The 18,693-nt window shown below is 38.8% G+C and overlaps 1 protein-coding gene across 4 annotated transcripts in view; it reads left to right on the plus strand.

Moving 5' to 3' along the window:
- The window catches only part of LOC130906646 (rap1 GTPase-activating protein 2-like), a 63,719-nt gene extending 47,013 nt beyond the window's left edge, over positions 1-16,706 (plus strand). For 2 of the 4 annotated variants that reach the window (XM_057821172.1, XM_057821173.1), the window contains 16 exons: positions 51-104; positions 184-267; positions 2,905-3,005; positions 3,190-3,319; positions 3,456-3,611; positions 4,825-4,896; positions 5,166-5,252; positions 5,771-5,917; positions 7,892-7,996; positions 8,075-8,166; positions 8,255-8,359; positions 8,556-8,643; positions 11,261-11,327; positions 11,408-11,478; positions 11,549-11,578; positions 15,617-16,706. In XM_057821172.1, coding sequence (XP_057677155.1) covers positions 51-104; positions 184-267; positions 2,905-3,005; positions 3,190-3,319; positions 3,456-3,611; positions 4,825-4,896; positions 5,166-5,252; positions 5,771-5,917; positions 7,892-7,996; positions 8,075-8,166; positions 8,255-8,359; positions 8,556-8,643; positions 11,261-11,327; positions 11,408-11,478; positions 11,549-11,560 — 1,371 coding nt within the window. In that variant the 3' untranslated portion in view covers positions 11,561-11,578; positions 15,617-16,706. Of the gene's footprint in view, positions 1-50; positions 105-183; positions 268-2,904; positions 3,006-3,189; positions 3,320-3,455; positions 3,612-4,824; positions 4,897-5,165; positions 5,253-5,770; positions 5,918-7,891; positions 7,997-8,074; positions 8,167-8,254; positions 10,040-11,260; positions 11,328-11,407; positions 11,479-11,548; positions 11,579-15,616 lie in introns of those variants that run through there. The other 2 variants (XR_009061351.1, XR_009061350.1) reach the window with 2 other exon arrangements.
- The last annotated feature ends 1,987 nt before the right edge of the window (positions 16,707-18,693 follow it).

Genomic DNA, 18,693 nt, shown 5'->3' on the forward strand with positions numbered 1-18,693 from the left:
TTTTTCTTTTTTTATTTTGATCACTTCTGGTTTTTTTCTCGGTCACACAGCTGCTAGGCGAAGACGCAGCCGGCCTCCGTTTCAGTCCTGTCCTCTACCCGAAGGTGAAGCTCAACTTGACTGACGCCGCAGGCTATTGATTGACACAAGTGAGGAATTTTTGTCTTGTGCTCATCTCTCAAGGCGTCTCAGCTGATTGTCAACTACGACGAGCACGAGGTCAACAACACGTTTAAGTTTGGAGTCATTTTTCAACGCTTTGGACAGGTAAAAAAATGTGGAGATTCCATTCACTTAGTCAACACACACTCTGACTTGGGTTTTTCATTAAGCCATTATAGGTCAAATTAGGGGTCGGCAACCCAAAATGTTTAAACAGCCATATTGAGCCAAAAAACACACAAAAAAAACAAATACAGTGCTGCTCAAAAGTTTGTGAACCCCCTCAACATTTTGGAATTTTCTATTATTTCAACCTGATTTCCTAATCAATCAATTCAGTAGTTTTTTTTTGTTTTTTTAACAGTTGTGTTGTCGAGACTAAATTAAAAAGAGTTTTCATCAACTGATGTAGGTGCAAAATTGAACTGTTTGGTCACAACCAAAACCGCCATGTCTGGCGAAAAGTCAACACTGCATACCACCAAAAGAACCTTCTCCCAACAGTGAAGCATGGAGGTGGGAATGTCAAGATCTGGGCTTGCTTTTCATCCTCAGGACCTGGACAACTCCACATAGTCCAGGGAATCATGAATTCTGAGGAATATTGTCAAATCCTAGAACATAACCTGGCGCCATCTGTTTTGAAGTTAAAGCTTGGCAGAAGGTGGATCATGCAACATGATAATGATCCAAAGCATTCCAGCAATACAACCAAGGAATGGCTGAAAAAGAAGAAGATTCGTGTTCTGGACTGGCCCAGTCAAAGTCCTGACCTAAATCCCATTGAAATGCTGTGGCGGGACCTGAAGCGAGCAGTTCATGCCAGACGCCCATCAAACCTCTCTCAACTGACTGCGTTCTGCAAGGAAGAATGGGCAAAAATCCCCCAAAGTAGATGTGAGAGGCTGATTAGTCACTACAGAAACCGTTTGGTTGAGGTAATCTCTGCAAAAGGAGGCGCAATATCCTATTAACTGAAGGGGTTCACATACTTTTGCACACATGATATCTGAGTTTTTCTTAAATCAACCACTTTTGTTAAATAAAGAATGACAATATAACTATTTCTTTTGTTTCAGTCCATTATTTGGAATGTCAGTATTGTGGATTTGGGTATAACTTAACATTTAATAAGGTTATTTTAGTTTTTTTTACAAAAAATCTGACCATCGCTGTGGGGTTCACAAACTTTCGAGCAGCACTGTATGTCTGGAGCCACAAAACTTTTAAAAGCTTTATATAAGCCTAATAATGAAAGCAACACCAGTTGTATGTATCGATATTAGCTATATTAGCCTACTATAATGACTAAGTTGGCTAAAAATACATAATGAGGCTTCATGATTTAATGTTTATTTTCCCTGCAGTGCATCCAACGCACCACGTGACTACTCTGTTGTATAATGCCACCTCAGGTTTAACTTCATTACAATAGTCATGAATTGTTTCATAGCTTTTATGAAATTAAAGAATTACAATACAGAAATCTGATGTTTGATGTCATTTTTAGTTTGAGGTTTCGAAAAACAACAAAATGGAACATGCATAACATGCCCCTTATCTGGGTATGTCTTTGATTTTCTTTATTATCTCGGTTTTGTTTTTGAAGTCTGCAAATAGGTGTTCTGATATGTTGACGAATGTCTTCTTCATGTACTCACCATCTGTGAACAGTTTTCCACGTTTTATTAACTCCTGGGTTGCAACAAAACTTGCAGCAGTAGTGTTTGGTGATTCAATCCACTTCTTAAATCTATTTTTGCCCGCCTGTATGTTCTTCAGAAGTTATGGAATTACACTTTTTCTCTCACTCCCAACTGGGTGCTCGGCCTCAAATGTAGCATGCCTTCCTTGGAAATGTCTTTCCACATTACTTTTTCTGTCATTTGACAACTTCTTGCCACAGAGTAAACATTCCGGCAATCCTTTCGCATTGGCAATGAATGCAAATGATTCGGTCCAAGAAACGTTGAATCCTCAGTTATTTTTCTCTTTTTCCCTTTTGGATCCATGGCCCATCACGCAGTGGCCGGTTTGTTTCCAATAGCCACCTGCCTGGTATCCCGCCTAGCTGATGGAAATGTGTGTCGCAGGCGATGATGCAAATCTTCGTTGACAGAAATGTTGAAATTTATATTTATTCCACACATTTTTACAGCATTGGAAAACTTTAGGAATGTTTGTGTCATTTTGTCCTCCTACAGAAACCATATCAAAACAAAAAAATTATATTTCCCTTAATCATCTTCTTCCATTTTCCAACACTTTTGAAAATGCTCCAGGGAGCCACTAGGGCAGCGCTAAAGAGCCAAATACGGCTCTCAAAACACGGGTTGCCGACCCCCGGGTAAAATAAATTATTATTACTAAATTAATTGTTATTATTATTCTTACATTATTTTTATTAATAAATACATTTAACTACGTGACCTAGATTATGCTATTTCTGAAGAAATTGCGTGGAGTTGCCTTATTCTGCTGGTTGGTAAACTCTTGCGGGTCACTTCCTGTTAATTTTGAAGCATTTACAATTCAATTTTTTATTGATTTAGGGAAATTTTCAGGTTACTACCTGTTGATTTGGGGGCATTTCCATGAGAAATAAGTTGATTTTCAATTAAATTTATTTAATAATTTAAATGAGTCCCCTATAAAGGGTTAAGCCTTGTTAATAATCATTAGAGAAACACCTTTGTTAGATAATTAGGAATAAATCTAATATCGTGTGTGGATATCGGCTAGGTTTCCGAGGAAGAGCTGTTCAGGAACAACGAAGAAACGCCAGCGTTCCAAGAGTTTCTCCAGCTGCTGGGCGACACTGTGAAACTACAGGACTTTAAAGGGTCAGGGTCACTCCTCGTCAACTAATTAGTACAGAGTACCATTAGTGGCCCTTCGTGCCAGAAAGAGCTTGATCAAAGTTTAAGGTTTGTTGTTGATTTTGACCAAGGTCGGTTTGTCAGAATAAACTATCCGAGCGCCTCAATCATTTTCCATAAATATTCCGACAAAGTGCTCCCGCCGCAGGTTTCGGGGAGGTCTGGATGTGTCCCACGGTCAGACGGGTTCTCAGTCAGTTTATACGGTCCACAGACAGCAAGAGGTCATGTTCCATGTCTCCACCAAGCTTCCCTTCACAGAGGGAGACAGCCAACAGGTAGGCATGACACCTTAGCTGTAGTTACATGGACACAATGTCCCGTCAAGCCTGAAATTGCTGACTCCGATCTGATAGGAGTCCAGTCATGTGACCTCTGCAGCTAGCTAGTTGACTACGTTTGATTCATCTTCAGCTCCAGAGGAAGCGTCACATAGGAAACGACATCGTAGCCTTAGTGTTCCAGGAGGAGGCCACCCCCTTCGTGCCAGACATGATCGCTTCCAACTTCTTACATGCCTTCGTCCTCGTGCAGGTGGAGGATCCCTGCTCGGAGAACACCAGCTACAAGGTTGAGATGGCCAAGCTTTTAGCTACTACACAGCTTTTTCCATATATGTCACATATATGAAGCTAGATGTAGAAAGGGAGAGTCTGCTGTGTAAGTAACTGGCAGCCATTGTGTGTCAGAAGACTTATCTGGCACTCTCGATTGTAACGGATGTAAGGGGATTTTCTCAGCAAAAATACTCTCAACTCGCTGAAATCTTGACGGATATACAAATGCTTTGGTTTATAACAAACAGTATTAGGGTGGCTATGATTCTAGCTGGATTTTGAAAAAATGTTATACAGTGATCCCTCGGTACTTTGCGCTTCAAACTTCGCGCCCTCAGTTCATTGCAGATTTTTTTTTCGATTAAAAAGAAATACAGATGAGCTGTCCCAGCCGATCGCGCAGTCTCCCTGTCCCTGTTGTTTGTTTGTCAGGCAGGCAGTGCACGTGCACAGGAGTTGTTTATTAAAGTTAACAATGATTAACAGATGTATGTGTTTGATGTTACCAGAGTCACGAACTTCTGAAGCGCCGCATGCATCAAACATCTTTTAAATTGTTAAACAGTTGCTGTGGCAACTCATTTTGTGTAAGTAGGCAGCTCCGAGCGGATTTGAGTGGACTCACTCAGTGAAGCATTTAATAAAGCCAAGCATTTTTCTAGTACTACTTTATTCTTGTTTAAAAATAATTCGGAGGGACAGTAACATGTTTAAAACTGATCATAATTATTACATTTGAAGTGCTTAAAAAAATATACATTTTTTAAAATTATACTTTGGAAAAAAAGTGAAAAAACATTTCTTATAGGCATCTCTTTCCAATGGTAAATCTGAATAAATACATTGAACACACACACAAAAAACAAAAAAAAAAATTTTTTTTTTTGGTTGGGTGCGCTACTTTGTGGTTTTTCACTTATCGCGGCAGGTTCTGGTCCTCATTAACTGTGAAAAATGAGGGATCCCTGTAAATGTCTTTGACATTTCTGACAAACCAAGCAGTTTAAAAATCGGTCAAAAATTGAGCAAGCTATAGCTATTTCGAACTACATGCTCCTTTGACTATAATGTTAATTCTATGGAATGGCAGCGACCCAAAATGACAATGACACCTGTCCCCGTTGGCTAACAGCGCATACCAGATATCTAGCTTCATTATATGTGATATCTATGAGGTTTTTCATGTCATCAGTTGAAATTATTCATTGGCAACATGTGACTGACAGGTGTCCATTACGGCACGAGAGGACGTGCCACCGTTTGGCCCCCCTCTACCGAACCCATCTGTTTTTAAGAAGGTGAGATTTTGGTACTTGTCATGGTGTTTAACTCTTTCAGTGCCATTGACCATGATAGATAAATGTCTAGTGCTGTCAATGGCAGACAATGAGTGGGGAGTAACTGAAGAATTTTTGAATAGTGTGAATGTGAATGGGGATACTTGTGTTTAAGTTTCCTGCTATTGCGTGAGTGCTGATAGCAGGAAAATGAAAGCAGGAAAATGAGCGCCCTCATGAAAGAAAATGGAGGGATGATGACAACTTGTGACAGATTTTCTGTCATTCAGGGTCCAGCGTTTCGTGAATTTCTCCTCACTAAGCTCATCAACGCAGAGCTGGCCTGTTACAAGAGCATCCGTTTCGCTCGACTAGAGGTAAACTTGCTTTTGCAATACAGTAAAACAAAATCAATCATGTAAACTGGGGTTGTCAAAGTCATATTTGCTGCAGGCCATTTTTCATTTTTATTCTTTTTCCCTTACTTATATTTTAATCAAGAAACAATCCTTTTTTCCTTACTTATATTTTTAATAAAGAAACAAAAATTTAAAAAGTGATTTTGTCTTTTTTTTTTTTTCTTACAATTTTAAAACATGTTTATTTATTTGAAACAATTTATCCAAGGAAACAATCCTGTCAATATTCTCTGGTTTCGGTAGTCTACGATCTTTCATTGAGGACTGTAGAAATGTTTACATTTTCATTTGAGCAAAAAAAAAAAAAAACATAAGGTCATACATGCCTATGATTTACTTCGGCAGGTCACCCCAAAAAACGTAACAGGTCGAAACCAGCCCCGGGCTGCCAGTTTGACACCAGTTTTTTAAACAGTGGTGGGATTTTTTTCTCAATCCTCCCTTTATTTAAACATTGCATTGACAATTTCTTTCAGGAGCGAACCAGGTCCGCCCTCCTGGACACCCTCAACGACGAGCTGCAGAGACGCTCCCAGAGAATGCTGGGATTGACGCAGACTCTCGACGAGGAGGCGCGGGCCGAAAATGGACATGCACACGGAGGTCTGCTGGAATCCATCAAGGTAAATGAAAATGTTGAGTTCTCTCACCTATTAGCACATATGTTGATTTGTGAGTTTCCTAAAGGTGATTAAAGGAGCAAAGTTTTACTCCAGTTTTGTCTTAGTGTCGTGTCAATGTTTAAATATACAGTGGTATCATTTTTGGTCATTTAAAAAAACTTAACCCCATCGACTGCAATTGATGTGTACAAGTATATGTAGAATGAAGACTATTGTAGTCATATATGGAGGGCATTTCGAATAGAAAATGTTAGAAAGGTCCCCATCTTCTCACTACTGGTTCGTTTCCATGGTAACCGCTCACTGTTACTTTCTGTTTTGATCTCGAGTCACACGCGCTAAGTGTTTGGACTGAGAAAGGTGTGACAATGCGGGGTGCACATTCGAACCGAGTGTAGCCACCTGTGGAGATGTGCGAGGAAATGTTGATCTGTGTTCGTCCATGAATGAATGTATTTTTCCTTCATTGTGGAGGGTTCCAGCGATAGGTTGAAGCCGCTACATGCGTGGCCGTTTCAAAGCTTTGTCATTGCAACAGCGGGTAGTCATCGCTCCAAGACTGCAAGCATTGTTCACATCATATTAATGTTGCACATTTATGCTGTGAGGTGACATGTTCGTTTAGCATCTTTGGGATGTGTTGTAAATCCGATTCAGTGTAAAGTGCTTAGTTGCCGCCAAGTTTTGTGGCCACATTGACCGTGTGTATCTACAGCGTACTTCTGGGTTGTGCGCGCACATTCGCGCATGACCCACCTTTGACCCACACGATTCATTTGTGTGTTGTTGATTATTGTGCAATCAATTTGCATTGTTTTATATTGGCACTTAACTGCTGTTAACCCGAACCCGAAGTTCAGAATTTTCAACATTAGGCTTAATGTTTGAGTTAGCGGGGGTTTAAATAGTCAGTGGATTTGATTTCAACAAAATTCCATGCAGTTTTTGTGTTATTTGTTAGTTTCAGGGCTCCTGAATGGATTAGCTAGCACAGGTAAATGGCGGTTGAAATCAACTCAATCGACTAATTAAACCCCGGCTAAGTCGAACATTAAGCCTTATGTGAAAAATTCTGATCTTCCTCTTTAAATTCAATTATCGGAAAGTCAATTACATGTGATGACATTTTTCTGTTGTCATTCTGATGTTGAGGCAGCAAATGGAGAAAAAATGGTAAAACGGTAACCGATAAATTACTTTTAAAGTAATTTAGTGAATTTGATAATAAAGTAATCAGTAAAGTAACCTGATTACTTTTTTGAGGCGTACTGAGTAATTAAATTACTTTTTCAACTGATCTGTGACAACACTGCTAGTGACAAGGTTAAAACAAGCACATGATTTGATGTCTATCATGGTCAATGGCACTGAGAGAGTTAACATATGTGTGGCCTACATGGACAAAAAGGTTTTAATTATTAATCTTTTTTTCTTAATCAAATTTTTAATGAATACATAAAATTATGAATCAATATTTTAATAAAAACTAAAATTAAAATGAATAAAAACAGATATACACTCTGGTTATGGCCTCCAATAACACTCTAAAGTTGATAAATAATAAAAACAATATCATAAATAACAAATAACATTTGTAAAAATTCCCTTGTTTTTCATTTTAAATTAAATAAAAACTACCAAATATATATTTTTTTTAAGATAAAGAGAATAATTTCAATTTTATCTTTTTTAAGCTATTTAATACATAAACAAAATAAATAAGAGAATATTTACTGATTTTAAAACAAATGGAATAAAGAGAGTTAAAAAATTTTTTTTTTTAAAATAAACAAATAAGACAGTACCATTTACTATTAACTCACTGTCTGCCATCGACTTGGAGAGTTAACCCCCCCCCTCAGTATTTAAATCATTAGTACTACTGTGAATGCTCATGTTTCAGTGCCAATGGACGTCTAGCGCCGCTAATGACAGCGAATAGAAAGGGTTAACTCTCCCTTCTGTCTGTTTCAGAGGGCCATGCGAGGACGAAGCGTCTCCATGGAGACCATGTCAAGGGGTGGCGGCGGGTTGCCGACCAGTCTGAGTGGCGGGGGGTTGGCGCATATTAGTGCAGAGGTGAGCTCACTTTTATGGATTGAATCACATTAATAATAGTCGCAATCAAATAGTTCACCACATTTTTCTCTTCCCAAGTGTAACGTGAAGTCTCCGGTGAAACGAAGATCGGGGCTGTTCCCTCGATTGTTGAGTATCGACAGCCAAACAGACAAGCACAACCAGAGAAGGTAATTGGCGACTCTGACAGCATTTCCATTCGTTAGCCCACAAAAATGGCACTTACGTTTTTGCCGCACATAACTTTGCTCGAGTAAGTTTCCTCGGTGACCAGAGGAGCTTCGACGGTTGTCAGCCCATGTTGGAGGTGAAGTCAGAGCTTCCGTCCAATCCCAGCTCTCCAGAGGCGGGGCAACGAGACAGGTGCGTGTCTGTGCATATAGCAGCCTGTGGCCCAGATTTTATTGAACCTCGGCAAATGATGAAAATATCATTGAATATAGTCCGCACAAGAAGTTGGACTTCATCTTAAATTCTGTTCCACTTTTCAGCTTCAACACCAGATGAAGCTAGTCACTTAGCTCAGGGGTCAAAACCTGACGTGTTCATTTCTTTGCAGAATTTGCATGAAAAAGGATAGCAGTAAAATTTCCAGATCCACTTCCAGCACATGCAGCTTCAGCCTCCCCGCAGATGAAACCCATCAGGTTTGACATGCATATGCAACCCTTTTAGTGCCATTAACGATGATAGACGTCTAATCGTGCAAGTACATCCCTTTGTCACAATACTAAAATGTTCACTCAATACGGATACTAAAGAAAAATACTCGATACCATTTTCTTATCTACAATGAAAATGCAAAAACATCTTCGATTATTATTATCATCAAGATTGGTGAAAAATCTAATTTTTCCCATGACAACAAATTTCTGGTGACATCTGCTATGGCAAAAACAAAAAAACGAATAAAACATGTCACCAATTAGAACAGCAGCACACTTTTAGCAGGGTTAAAACAATTACACAACAGTTCCTTTTGCTGAGTATCGATACTTTGGCAATCGAACATCGTATCCGGATACAACATTTCATTATTGATACTTTGATATTTTTCCATACTTTTTACAAGACTGGGTGTGGTTGATGTTAAAGTAACAATTAAGGGTTAGCTAGACCATGCCTTAGACGTCATACCATATTGACATGACACAGGGCGTAGAGCCGATCCTTAGGGGCCCTATTCTCAAAAACTTCAAATTCAAATATTTTCAAAACCAAAGCTGCTACCGACCTAAAACCAAAACAGACACCTACCTTAGGCATATATGAGTTTCCATGAGCAGCGGCATCAAAAATTTAATGTTGTTCCCTTATAAAATCCAGATTAATTATTTTTTATATCAGTATAACAAAACTTAAAATGGCTATAAAGTTCTCAGATTTTCCACTAGATGCACAAAAATCACCAAATGCATAATCACCTATATTTTCAGTATCAATAGCAATATTTAACATATAAAGTTTTTGCCCAAAATACCAACTTTTTTTTCCTTTTATTTACTGCATGTTTTCAAAAGCTAATAAATCACTCTTTTCACATTAGAAAATTTATACTTGAGGATCAATTATCAATAATTTATAATAGATTATTAATAAATTCTATATAGAATCACAACTTATTATAGAATAAAATAGCCCTTTATTGTCAATATACAGTTGTACAATGAAAATGTGGAGCATCTCCCTTTACAGTGTAGGATAACAAGTTAAAATCTCAAAAGTGACTGAAGTCTGAAGTCACATCCTTGGAGAAGTTTGCACCAAAAAAGTTGAACACTCCATCAGGTGCTCTTGTGCTTCCTGCACATCAGCGAGTCCCACAGCGACATTTCGAAGGATGCCATGTGGGCCAGGGGGAGAGCTGGCCGCTTGAGGACCACCTGGCCAGTCTCCAGCTCTCCCTTGTCCTCTGGAACATCTCCAGGCCGTGTCCCTGTGTTCCTACTTGCCCGTGGTCATAGCAAGGAGCCTCAGCCCGGCGTCCGTGTTGGGGTTAACGACCGCCATGATGAGGGCGATGCTCTGCTTCTCAATCAAAGAGTACGCCAGCACCTTCTGGGTCAACTTGTAGCCGGCCTCTCAGGCTCCTAAAAAACATGTTTGTTTAAGAAAGATAGGTGTTTTGATTAATCTTTTTTATAAAGTTAATAATGCTGGCCACTTACTTCACCCTCAGGACACCTGGGCAGCGCCATAGAGCCGTTGTTGTGGAAGCTGCCGTAGATGTTTTTCCAAAGGCGCACGGGGTCAGAGTAAACAAAGATCTGCTTGTTGCTGTCAGCGTAGGGGTTGGTGTAGGACCAGGTGCCCTCGGGGAGCTCATTGTTGGTGTGGCCGTCAAAGCTAACCGAGTGGAAACACAAAGAGAGCTTTTTCCGCTGAAAATTCTCTTGAATAAATGCTTAAATCCCTGAATAAAAAAAAAAAAAAAAAACGGTCAGTTAGCATTTTTTTTACATAAATATGTCAAATGTGCTGCTAATTTAGTCACTGTGATCACCCCCTTTGTGACACAAAGAGCTTTTTGCATTGAAAATTCTTGTGAATAAATGCTTAAATCCCTGAATTCTTTATAGATATGGACGTAAAACAGTCCCGATTCTTGGTTAAAAGTAAAGAAAAAAAAAGGGCAGTTAGCAGTTTTTTCACGTAAATATGTCGAATGTGCTGCTAGTTTAGTCACTGTGGTCGCCCACTTCGTAACATGAAGAGGTTTTTGTGTTGAAAATTCTTATGAATAAATGCTTAAATCCCTGAATTCCTTATAGATATGGACGTAAAACTGTCTCGATTCTTGGTTAAAATAAAAAAAAAAAAAAAAAAAAAAAAACAACAGGCAGTTAGCAGTTTTTTTACATAAATATGTCCAAGTATAATGCCAACGCTGTAGGCCCTACTTTCTCCCATTGATTTTTTTCACAACGTTTCAAAATGCATGCATGGTACGAAAAATATAATAATTACCTTGAATCCTCAAACAAATCACTCCTGAGACAAACCGTCCTGTTTGTATGCGGTACAGCTTTCGTACTTTTTCAAAAATCCAAGCTTGGGCTCACAGCGTGCTCTGTCTTTGACTGACTATTACTAAATAAAGTGGACTTTGGTACAGCTCCCTATGGGAAGGCGCACCCAAAGAATGACGAAGTGTCAGCTCAATAGATTTTTGAAGTTTATGACCATGCCACACCACTGCGTTGAACTGAATATACAGAAAAGCAATTCATGCTTTAAAAAAAAAAATCTTATGTGTGTCTTCAGCTTGTCCATGCGGTGACAGGAGAGGGTCAAAGTTCAAATCCGCTCACCATCTGTCGGAGCCCCACAGGTTGACAAGATTTGTGTTGCATGAAATGTCTTACAGCTACTTGATCTTTCTTCCGTCTCATCTACTACTGTACTTTTCAGAGATGAAAAATAAGAACTCCCCACGATCCAACCTCAAGTTTCGGTTCGACAAACTGAGCCACTCTGCGGCGGTATGTCTAGCTTTTGTGCTCATCTCTCGCAGGAGTTGATTTTGTTAACTTTTTAACCTTGCGTTCTTAGCAGGGACACTAGACCTAAAGGACAAAAAAGGTATGTGTCCAATTTATCTGAGTCTTTTGATGTTTCATATAACCTCTCCAAAGTTTCTGTCTCCATTGAACCACATTGGGCTTAATCCATTTTTATGATTTTGAAGTGCCGAAATGAAGAATTATGGCGCATATAGCATCGTTTTTTTCCTGTACATTGTATCATAGTAGGGCATTTCACCAGGTTAACCCTTTATAGGGCAATCATTGAACTCACAGGCTGCCATTGACACCGGTTCAATCCATTTCAGCTCTTAAGGGCAAATGAATGCCCCTCCCAGTCAAAATAGATTGGACGTCTATCGCCATTAAAAAAAAAAAGCACTGAAAAATGAAAGTAGTAGCGATGAGTTAAATACAGTAATTTAAGGGGGAAAAAAACAGCTTTAGAGTGTTATTGGGGACCATAACCAGAGTGTTTTGTTTTATTCATTCATTTTTTTACTTTAGAATTTTATTTATTAATTTTCAGGTTAATACACGTCTCAACGGGAAAGTATTGCCTCTTGTTATGAAAGAAATTTCAGGATACGAAAGGCAAAAATACAGGATGGCTGGTACTTGCAGCTCCCAGAATTTACTGAATGTAACATACTTATAGCTGCTCTGCCATTGGCTATTGCCTAGTATTCCTCGCATCCAATTGGCTAAGAGGGACCTCTACTGTATGTGTATGTGTGTATTCCAGCGTCCTATTCATTCGTCCCTTGTGTTCCAACAGCTTTACATGAGTGTATTAACGTTTTTTCTTTACTCCATTCTTGGTTTTTTTTTACATTATGCACAACTCTGATTTGATGTTTACTATGCAATAATCGAATTGTAACATGTATTTATTACATGTTTTTGATGCATTTTTATGCATTATAAAAGATTTATGTCTGAATTTTGGGGGCTTGGAACAGATCAGGGCATTTACATGGAAAACGTGTCCCTACTTACAGAATTTTCAAGTTACGAAACTACTTCTAGAACCAATTAAATTCGTAGGTAGAGGTACCAATTGATTGATAATTAGTTTTAAATAAATTTGTATATCAAATGTAGGGTTGGGCATCGTTTGAAATTGAACGATTCCGGTTCTGATTCTTGATTCCACATTTCGATTCCGGTTCCGAACGATTCTCGATTCCGATTCTTTTAAGAGGCAGGTTAAAAAAAAATGCAGAGTAAAAAAAAAAGCATAGTTTATATTTAAGGCTTAACTTCGCAATTTTTTAAAAAATTAAATGAACTAATTAATTACTTAATTTTAACTTGTATATAAATGTCAGTCTAGTGCTGCAACGATTAATCAATTAACTTGAGTAATCCATTAGGGAAAAAAAGCTTCGGATCAAATTTTGCTGTTTCGAGTATTCGTTTAATCAGAGTGGCATTGTAGTAGTATGTTTTGAAAGTGCTTGCATTTAGTTTTACTGATTTGGGTGGATACATTGCCCTCTATTGGCAACAGTGAATATGAAATAACTCATTTAACATGGCTGAATTCAGCTGCTCCCTGTTAAGTCCAACATAAGGTAAGTTTTTGTTTGAGCTAATATGTTTTTAAAGCATTCATAATTTACTTTCTAGGTGTACTTAGCCGTTTTTTGTGGAAATATGTGTTCGAACGATTTAAGAGCATTTTTTAAAAAAACGTTAGCATTTTATAGCATTTAAGCTAGCGGATGTTTGCTATTTAATTTAGTCAATTCTTATGTTGTACTTTGATCCTCATTTATTTATTCATTTTTTATTCCGTTTGACACTAAACTCAGGTATTTTAATTCATTTTTAAATGAAAGTACAATTCTGAATATTTTGAAGAAACACAGGGAAATTTATTTTGTATTCGCATTTAATGCTCTTTTGAAAGTGCAATCGTAGCAAGCCTTTGTTTTACATCGCCTAAACTTTATTCTGCAACGCATTAAATGTTCGGATGATCCGATTACTCGATTATTCATACTAACTAGTTGTTAATCGACTACTAAATTAATCGATAGCTGCAGCCCTATATCAGTCTTTGAACTCGAGCAATTTTTTTCCATTCAGCGGTTAGGACATTGAAACAAGGAATCGAAATTTAAAAATTCGGATGATTCCGGGAGCATCTGAGTGTTAGAACCGGTTCCCATCGATGCTCGATGCCCAACCCTAATCAAATGTTAATATTATTGTAACCTACTTTACCCAAATGTGATGTCCTCTTAACTGGACACAAAGTCTTGATGTTTTTTTTTTTTTTTTTAACTACCTCAAATAATTATTTGCCCTATAAAAGGTTTAATGAAACTCTTCAACGGCGTTCTTTGGCATGCGGGAAGATAAGGGAGATGTAGAATATTTATACATAAGGGGTAATTGGGAACAGGTGGAAACAATAGGCGATTAGCTGACAAGAGGAAGGGCAAGTGTACAGACATGAGGAGGGTGAACCCTTCAAAATAAAACAGGAAATGACGCGAAACACTCCACCAGAGGTTGCGCTAGACTTTTTCGTTGTCTGTCATTTTGACTGACAGTGTCATAAAAATCCGGTCATAATCTATTTTTACCCATCACTTACATTTTTAAAATGATAATAATGACATATTCAATAGTATTTAGTTTTCATTCATTTTTAATTAATATTCTGTCCGAACAAGCTTAACAAGAGGCAAACAGACAGCGGAATGCACCAATCAGCGACAGGCAGACGAGGGTCTTGCGCACGGAAGTAAACATACGAGGAGAACGGAGTTTATTCAACATGGCTAGCGCGAGACAGACTGTTGTCAATAGCCACGTTTACATGCTGACTTTTTTTCATACCGACTCAAATCATTCCGAATGGAAATTTCACATCAGCTGTTTACATGTCACTTCATCTATTCCGATCCAGCGTTTACATGTGTCTGCCTTTATTCCGAAAGGACGTTTGACAACTGCCGTCTGACATGCGCAGATTAATCAAAACAAAGCGTCACGTTGCAAAACATGGAGCTCGATCGTCAGATCAGCTGCTGTTCTAACTTTTCGAGTGGAAACAAAACTTCAGAATGACACGCCGTTCATTTAAAAAGTTGTGTGGGTGCGCTGTGTGTGTGCTTGGAAGCCATGTTGCATGTGACGTTACTTACGTCACCAAGTGACGTCACCACGTCAGTACGGAGCATGTGCAGAAAGAACGCAGCCAGACACCATTCCGCTTCCCTGTTTACATGATATAATTTTACTTCTAATCGGTTTGGGAAAAGGAATATTCCACCCCTGTGAATCGGAATGAAATTCCATTCGGTTTCGGCCTGTTCATTCCGAATGAGGTGTTTATATGGAACACATTTATTTGGTTTGAACAAATATTCCGATTGAAATTGGAATATTTGGCTCCATGTAAACGTGGCAAATGTCTCGTGTCGATGTGTTTTAGCTCATTTAAAACTGAATTTACCGCGGATTGGAACATATTCTCGGCTCTCCCGCCATCCGTGTTGTTGTAGAGACGACTTTCGGCGCGCAAGAGTGACGTTGCTCGTGAAGAACACGTCACGCAAATAAACAAATCTGATTTGTCGATTGATTTTGTACCTACTCGAGAGGCTGTGTCCCAGACTTTTCTCTCAGTGTTTGAAAAATACAGGGAGAACAGTCTGGCCGTGCCAGGCAAACACTCAGTTGCCTTGACATTTTTCCGAGTAAGGCCAACGACGTCATGCATCAAGAGAGACAATAGCTAATTAATATGCTCACTCGCCCCCCTGTGGTCTGGGGTGTGAATTGCAACCTGTCAAAATGACGGATGGACTTCAGTTTTTTCCATCACCGTTTAAAAAAAAACGGTCAACGACGGAAAATATTCGGTTAACGTGACCCTTGCGCCCCACCATGACGTGACTGTGGAACTGCAAATGCGCTGCGGCCATCTTTGAAATGGTGTTATAACATAGAATACCACACACAATGCTGCATTATGTTTTTGCTATTCATGAAGTCATAATATACATGATCATACTGTTCGGGTTGTTTTTTTTTTTTTTTTTTTTTGTGGTACTGATTCTACATGTGCAATTGTCAGACCCTCGATCATCCAAAAGATGGATTTGCGTGACCAAAGAGGACGACGGCGCGGCACAGTGACTTTTGCTACGTGGCTTCAATCATTTCCAACTAGTTTTTCTGTCATATCTGATTTTGAATGGTTGGCACTTTGCAAGTCAGCCCTACGTGAATGGCCGATGAATGAGTCATTTCAGCAGAACCAACCCTCAAGATGTCACAGCGCTACCACTCACTTAGCAGCACTGGCTTGGAGGCGAGTGACAAGAGGAAACTAGTTAAATGAATCATGGGAAATCTAGATGAGCTAATTCCATCATCCTGCTCTTCTTTTATGGCCTTTCCCATTTGTTTTTGAAAATATGTAGTACAACAATTCTCAAACACTGCAGTATCAGCACCTTGGAATCTGATTTGATCAGTTTCAGTCAACTAGAGCAGTAAAACTGTCATAGATGTATGCATTAAATTCAATACTAATGTCAGGGAGAGAAACCCAAGAGGGTTGACACTGAAAATTGTATTTTTGTGTGGAATATAATTGACAAATGCAGCACTTTCTTCCCGCAATAATAGGAGATATTTTTATCACTTAAAAGAAGTCCAACAACAGGAGTTGTAATCAGAAATTGGAAGAAAATATCACATTGCCACATCCACCCATATTTATTTTGAATATAGATTTTCGACACACTCAGAGATGCCAGACCCTAAGTAGGCCTGCACTTTTTAAAATCATAATTGACTGATGATAATTGATTGAATACTATTTAGTTGACTAAAACAGTTTGAGAAGCACTGGTTTAAACAATTCCAGTATGTCATGAACTCCACCGCCTTCACGCTGAAAGCACAATATATTTTGTTCCCTCTGTGTGTAAAGAAGATGTTCAAATGTAGCATGTTTGTTTCTGTCACTACATCCTGATCGAGATGATCATTTGTGCGTGTTTATTTCACGTAAAATGTTGCTGTTTGTTTCTATGAATGCAAAAGGCACTGTAAATGAAGTAAATGTAAAATTGCTACACTTCCAGGCAACAAAATTCAATAAAGTTTCATCAAAATGAGTTCTTAACGTGATGCTCAACCGACACTAATATATTGTGGGATATTAACTCATTCAATCAATTCAATACCCCACCTACTGCCAGAGGTGGGTTAAGTAGCCAAAAAAATGACTCAACTCAGAGAAGTGTAACTTCTAAATAATATTACTCATGTAAAGGTACTCATCCAAAAATGCAGTCAAGTAGATGTGCAAAAGTATTCGTTGAAAATAATACTCAAGTAATGAGTAACATTGTGAGTAACTGCTCACAATGTCTGATTAAAAGAAAAAAAGTTTTTATTCTCAGCACAACTTCACCTACATGATCTATTATTATACTGTAATACGATCTATTACATGACATTATGCCAAAAAAGATGACACAAAAATCATTCGTTTCAGACCAGAACAAAACTATGATGCATTGCCTCTCCAAAGAGCATGCGTGCCCTCTAGTGGAGAAAAACATGGTTACCTCTGATTGGTATACTGGAGTCATGTTTATTTTTGCAATGTCTCATTGGTGAAACCGAAAGAGCCACTGTCTGCAACTCTGACAAAAAATGAAGTCAATTAGACAAGTTTCCTGAGCAAAATATGGGCGGCGCCATCTTGGACAATGTCTGCCTTGACATTCCGGTTTAGAAAAAACCTCATGAGTTGCGGTTGAAGTTAGCAGTGAGTTGACAAAGTTAAAACTGCAAAATCAAGAACCCACAGAATCTCGAAAAATGGATTCAGCACGACGTGGATGAGATTGGATGATTGTTCTTATCACTTTGGTGATCATTCGTGGACAAAATTATAACAACGTGTCAGCCTGTGTTGACATGAGGTATACTAGTAGATTGATACGGCGGCCACTTGAGTGACCAAAATGAGGTGAAATTACAAATTATATTACATTTGCCGAATACAAAAGGCCCGAGACGGATTTTGTTGTTACAAGGAAATACTACAAGGTATGTACGTATAAAGAAAAATAGTATGTCATTCTTTTTTACTGCAGATATTGATCGCGATAAAACATTTGGACAACATGATTCCATTTCTTGTTTTATTTAAAACGACTGTGCATGTGCGAAAAAGGTCAATAAATCACCATTTATTAAATAATTGGAAAAATAGCATACGAGAATCTGATATCAGACAGCAAACATCCGGAGCCTTGCCAAACTTTCTCTAGCCATTATGGCCCCCAGACGGGCTTTCTCCCGCTGTCCTCGTAATTCCAGCTCCAGTCACCTATCTTAAAGTTGCTGCAGTGAAAAAGCTTGTAGTTGGATTTTGGGATCGAGCTGACGGTCCGCCGCGAGGCGAGCCACCGCCTACAGCCCCACACTCTCGGCCGCCCCGGGTAGAACGACTTAGTCTCGATATATGTCCATCAATGTACAGTAAGTGTTGCTGTGAGGCACATCAACTTATCTTCCCTTCCCTCACAGTGTTTTCCACCTGTTAACAAACGAACAAAAAACCTGAAACACTTGCATTTATGCGGTGCTATCCAACATGTACTGATTAGCAACAGGCTAGCAGCAGTAGTTGTAGTAAAAATTATTAAACTTCAATACTACAATCGTCACCGTAATATCAATAGCAAAGGCAACAAGTCGTTTCATGCGCCAGATTTTAGGTTTTGTTTTTTAGGAGCACATACCTTCCATAACACAGTGGCAGCATGACTACATGAACGCCCGGGAGCCCCGACACATGTACAGCCAGCAGTTTTAACATCTTCCTCCAGTGTTAGCAGCACCCATGGTTTGTTGTATGGAGCATTGAAGCACTGGCATAGTTGTACATCCGCCTTCATGAAGACAAAATTCCTGTGTTCATGTATGAGGACATATTCAACTTTGTGGCTGTGCAAGTCCTGGTATGCCTTGGAGCTTTTCAGGTTCCTGATGGCGCTTCCATAGAGTCAATAAAATATAATAATATTTTACTCGTGGTCACCCTATAATGGCAGAAGGATGCGGTATTTCCTAATCTTGTTTTTTCAGGGTTTTTAGTGAGAGATGCCACTCCAGCGCCAATGAAGT

This window comes from Corythoichthys intestinalis, chromosome 18 (genome assembly GCF_030265065.1).
Source record: "Corythoichthys intestinalis isolate RoL2023-P3 chromosome 18, ASM3026506v1, whole genome shotgun sequence".
NCBI lineage: Eukaryota > Metazoa > Chordata > Actinopteri > Syngnathiformes > Syngnathidae > Corythoichthys > Corythoichthys intestinalis.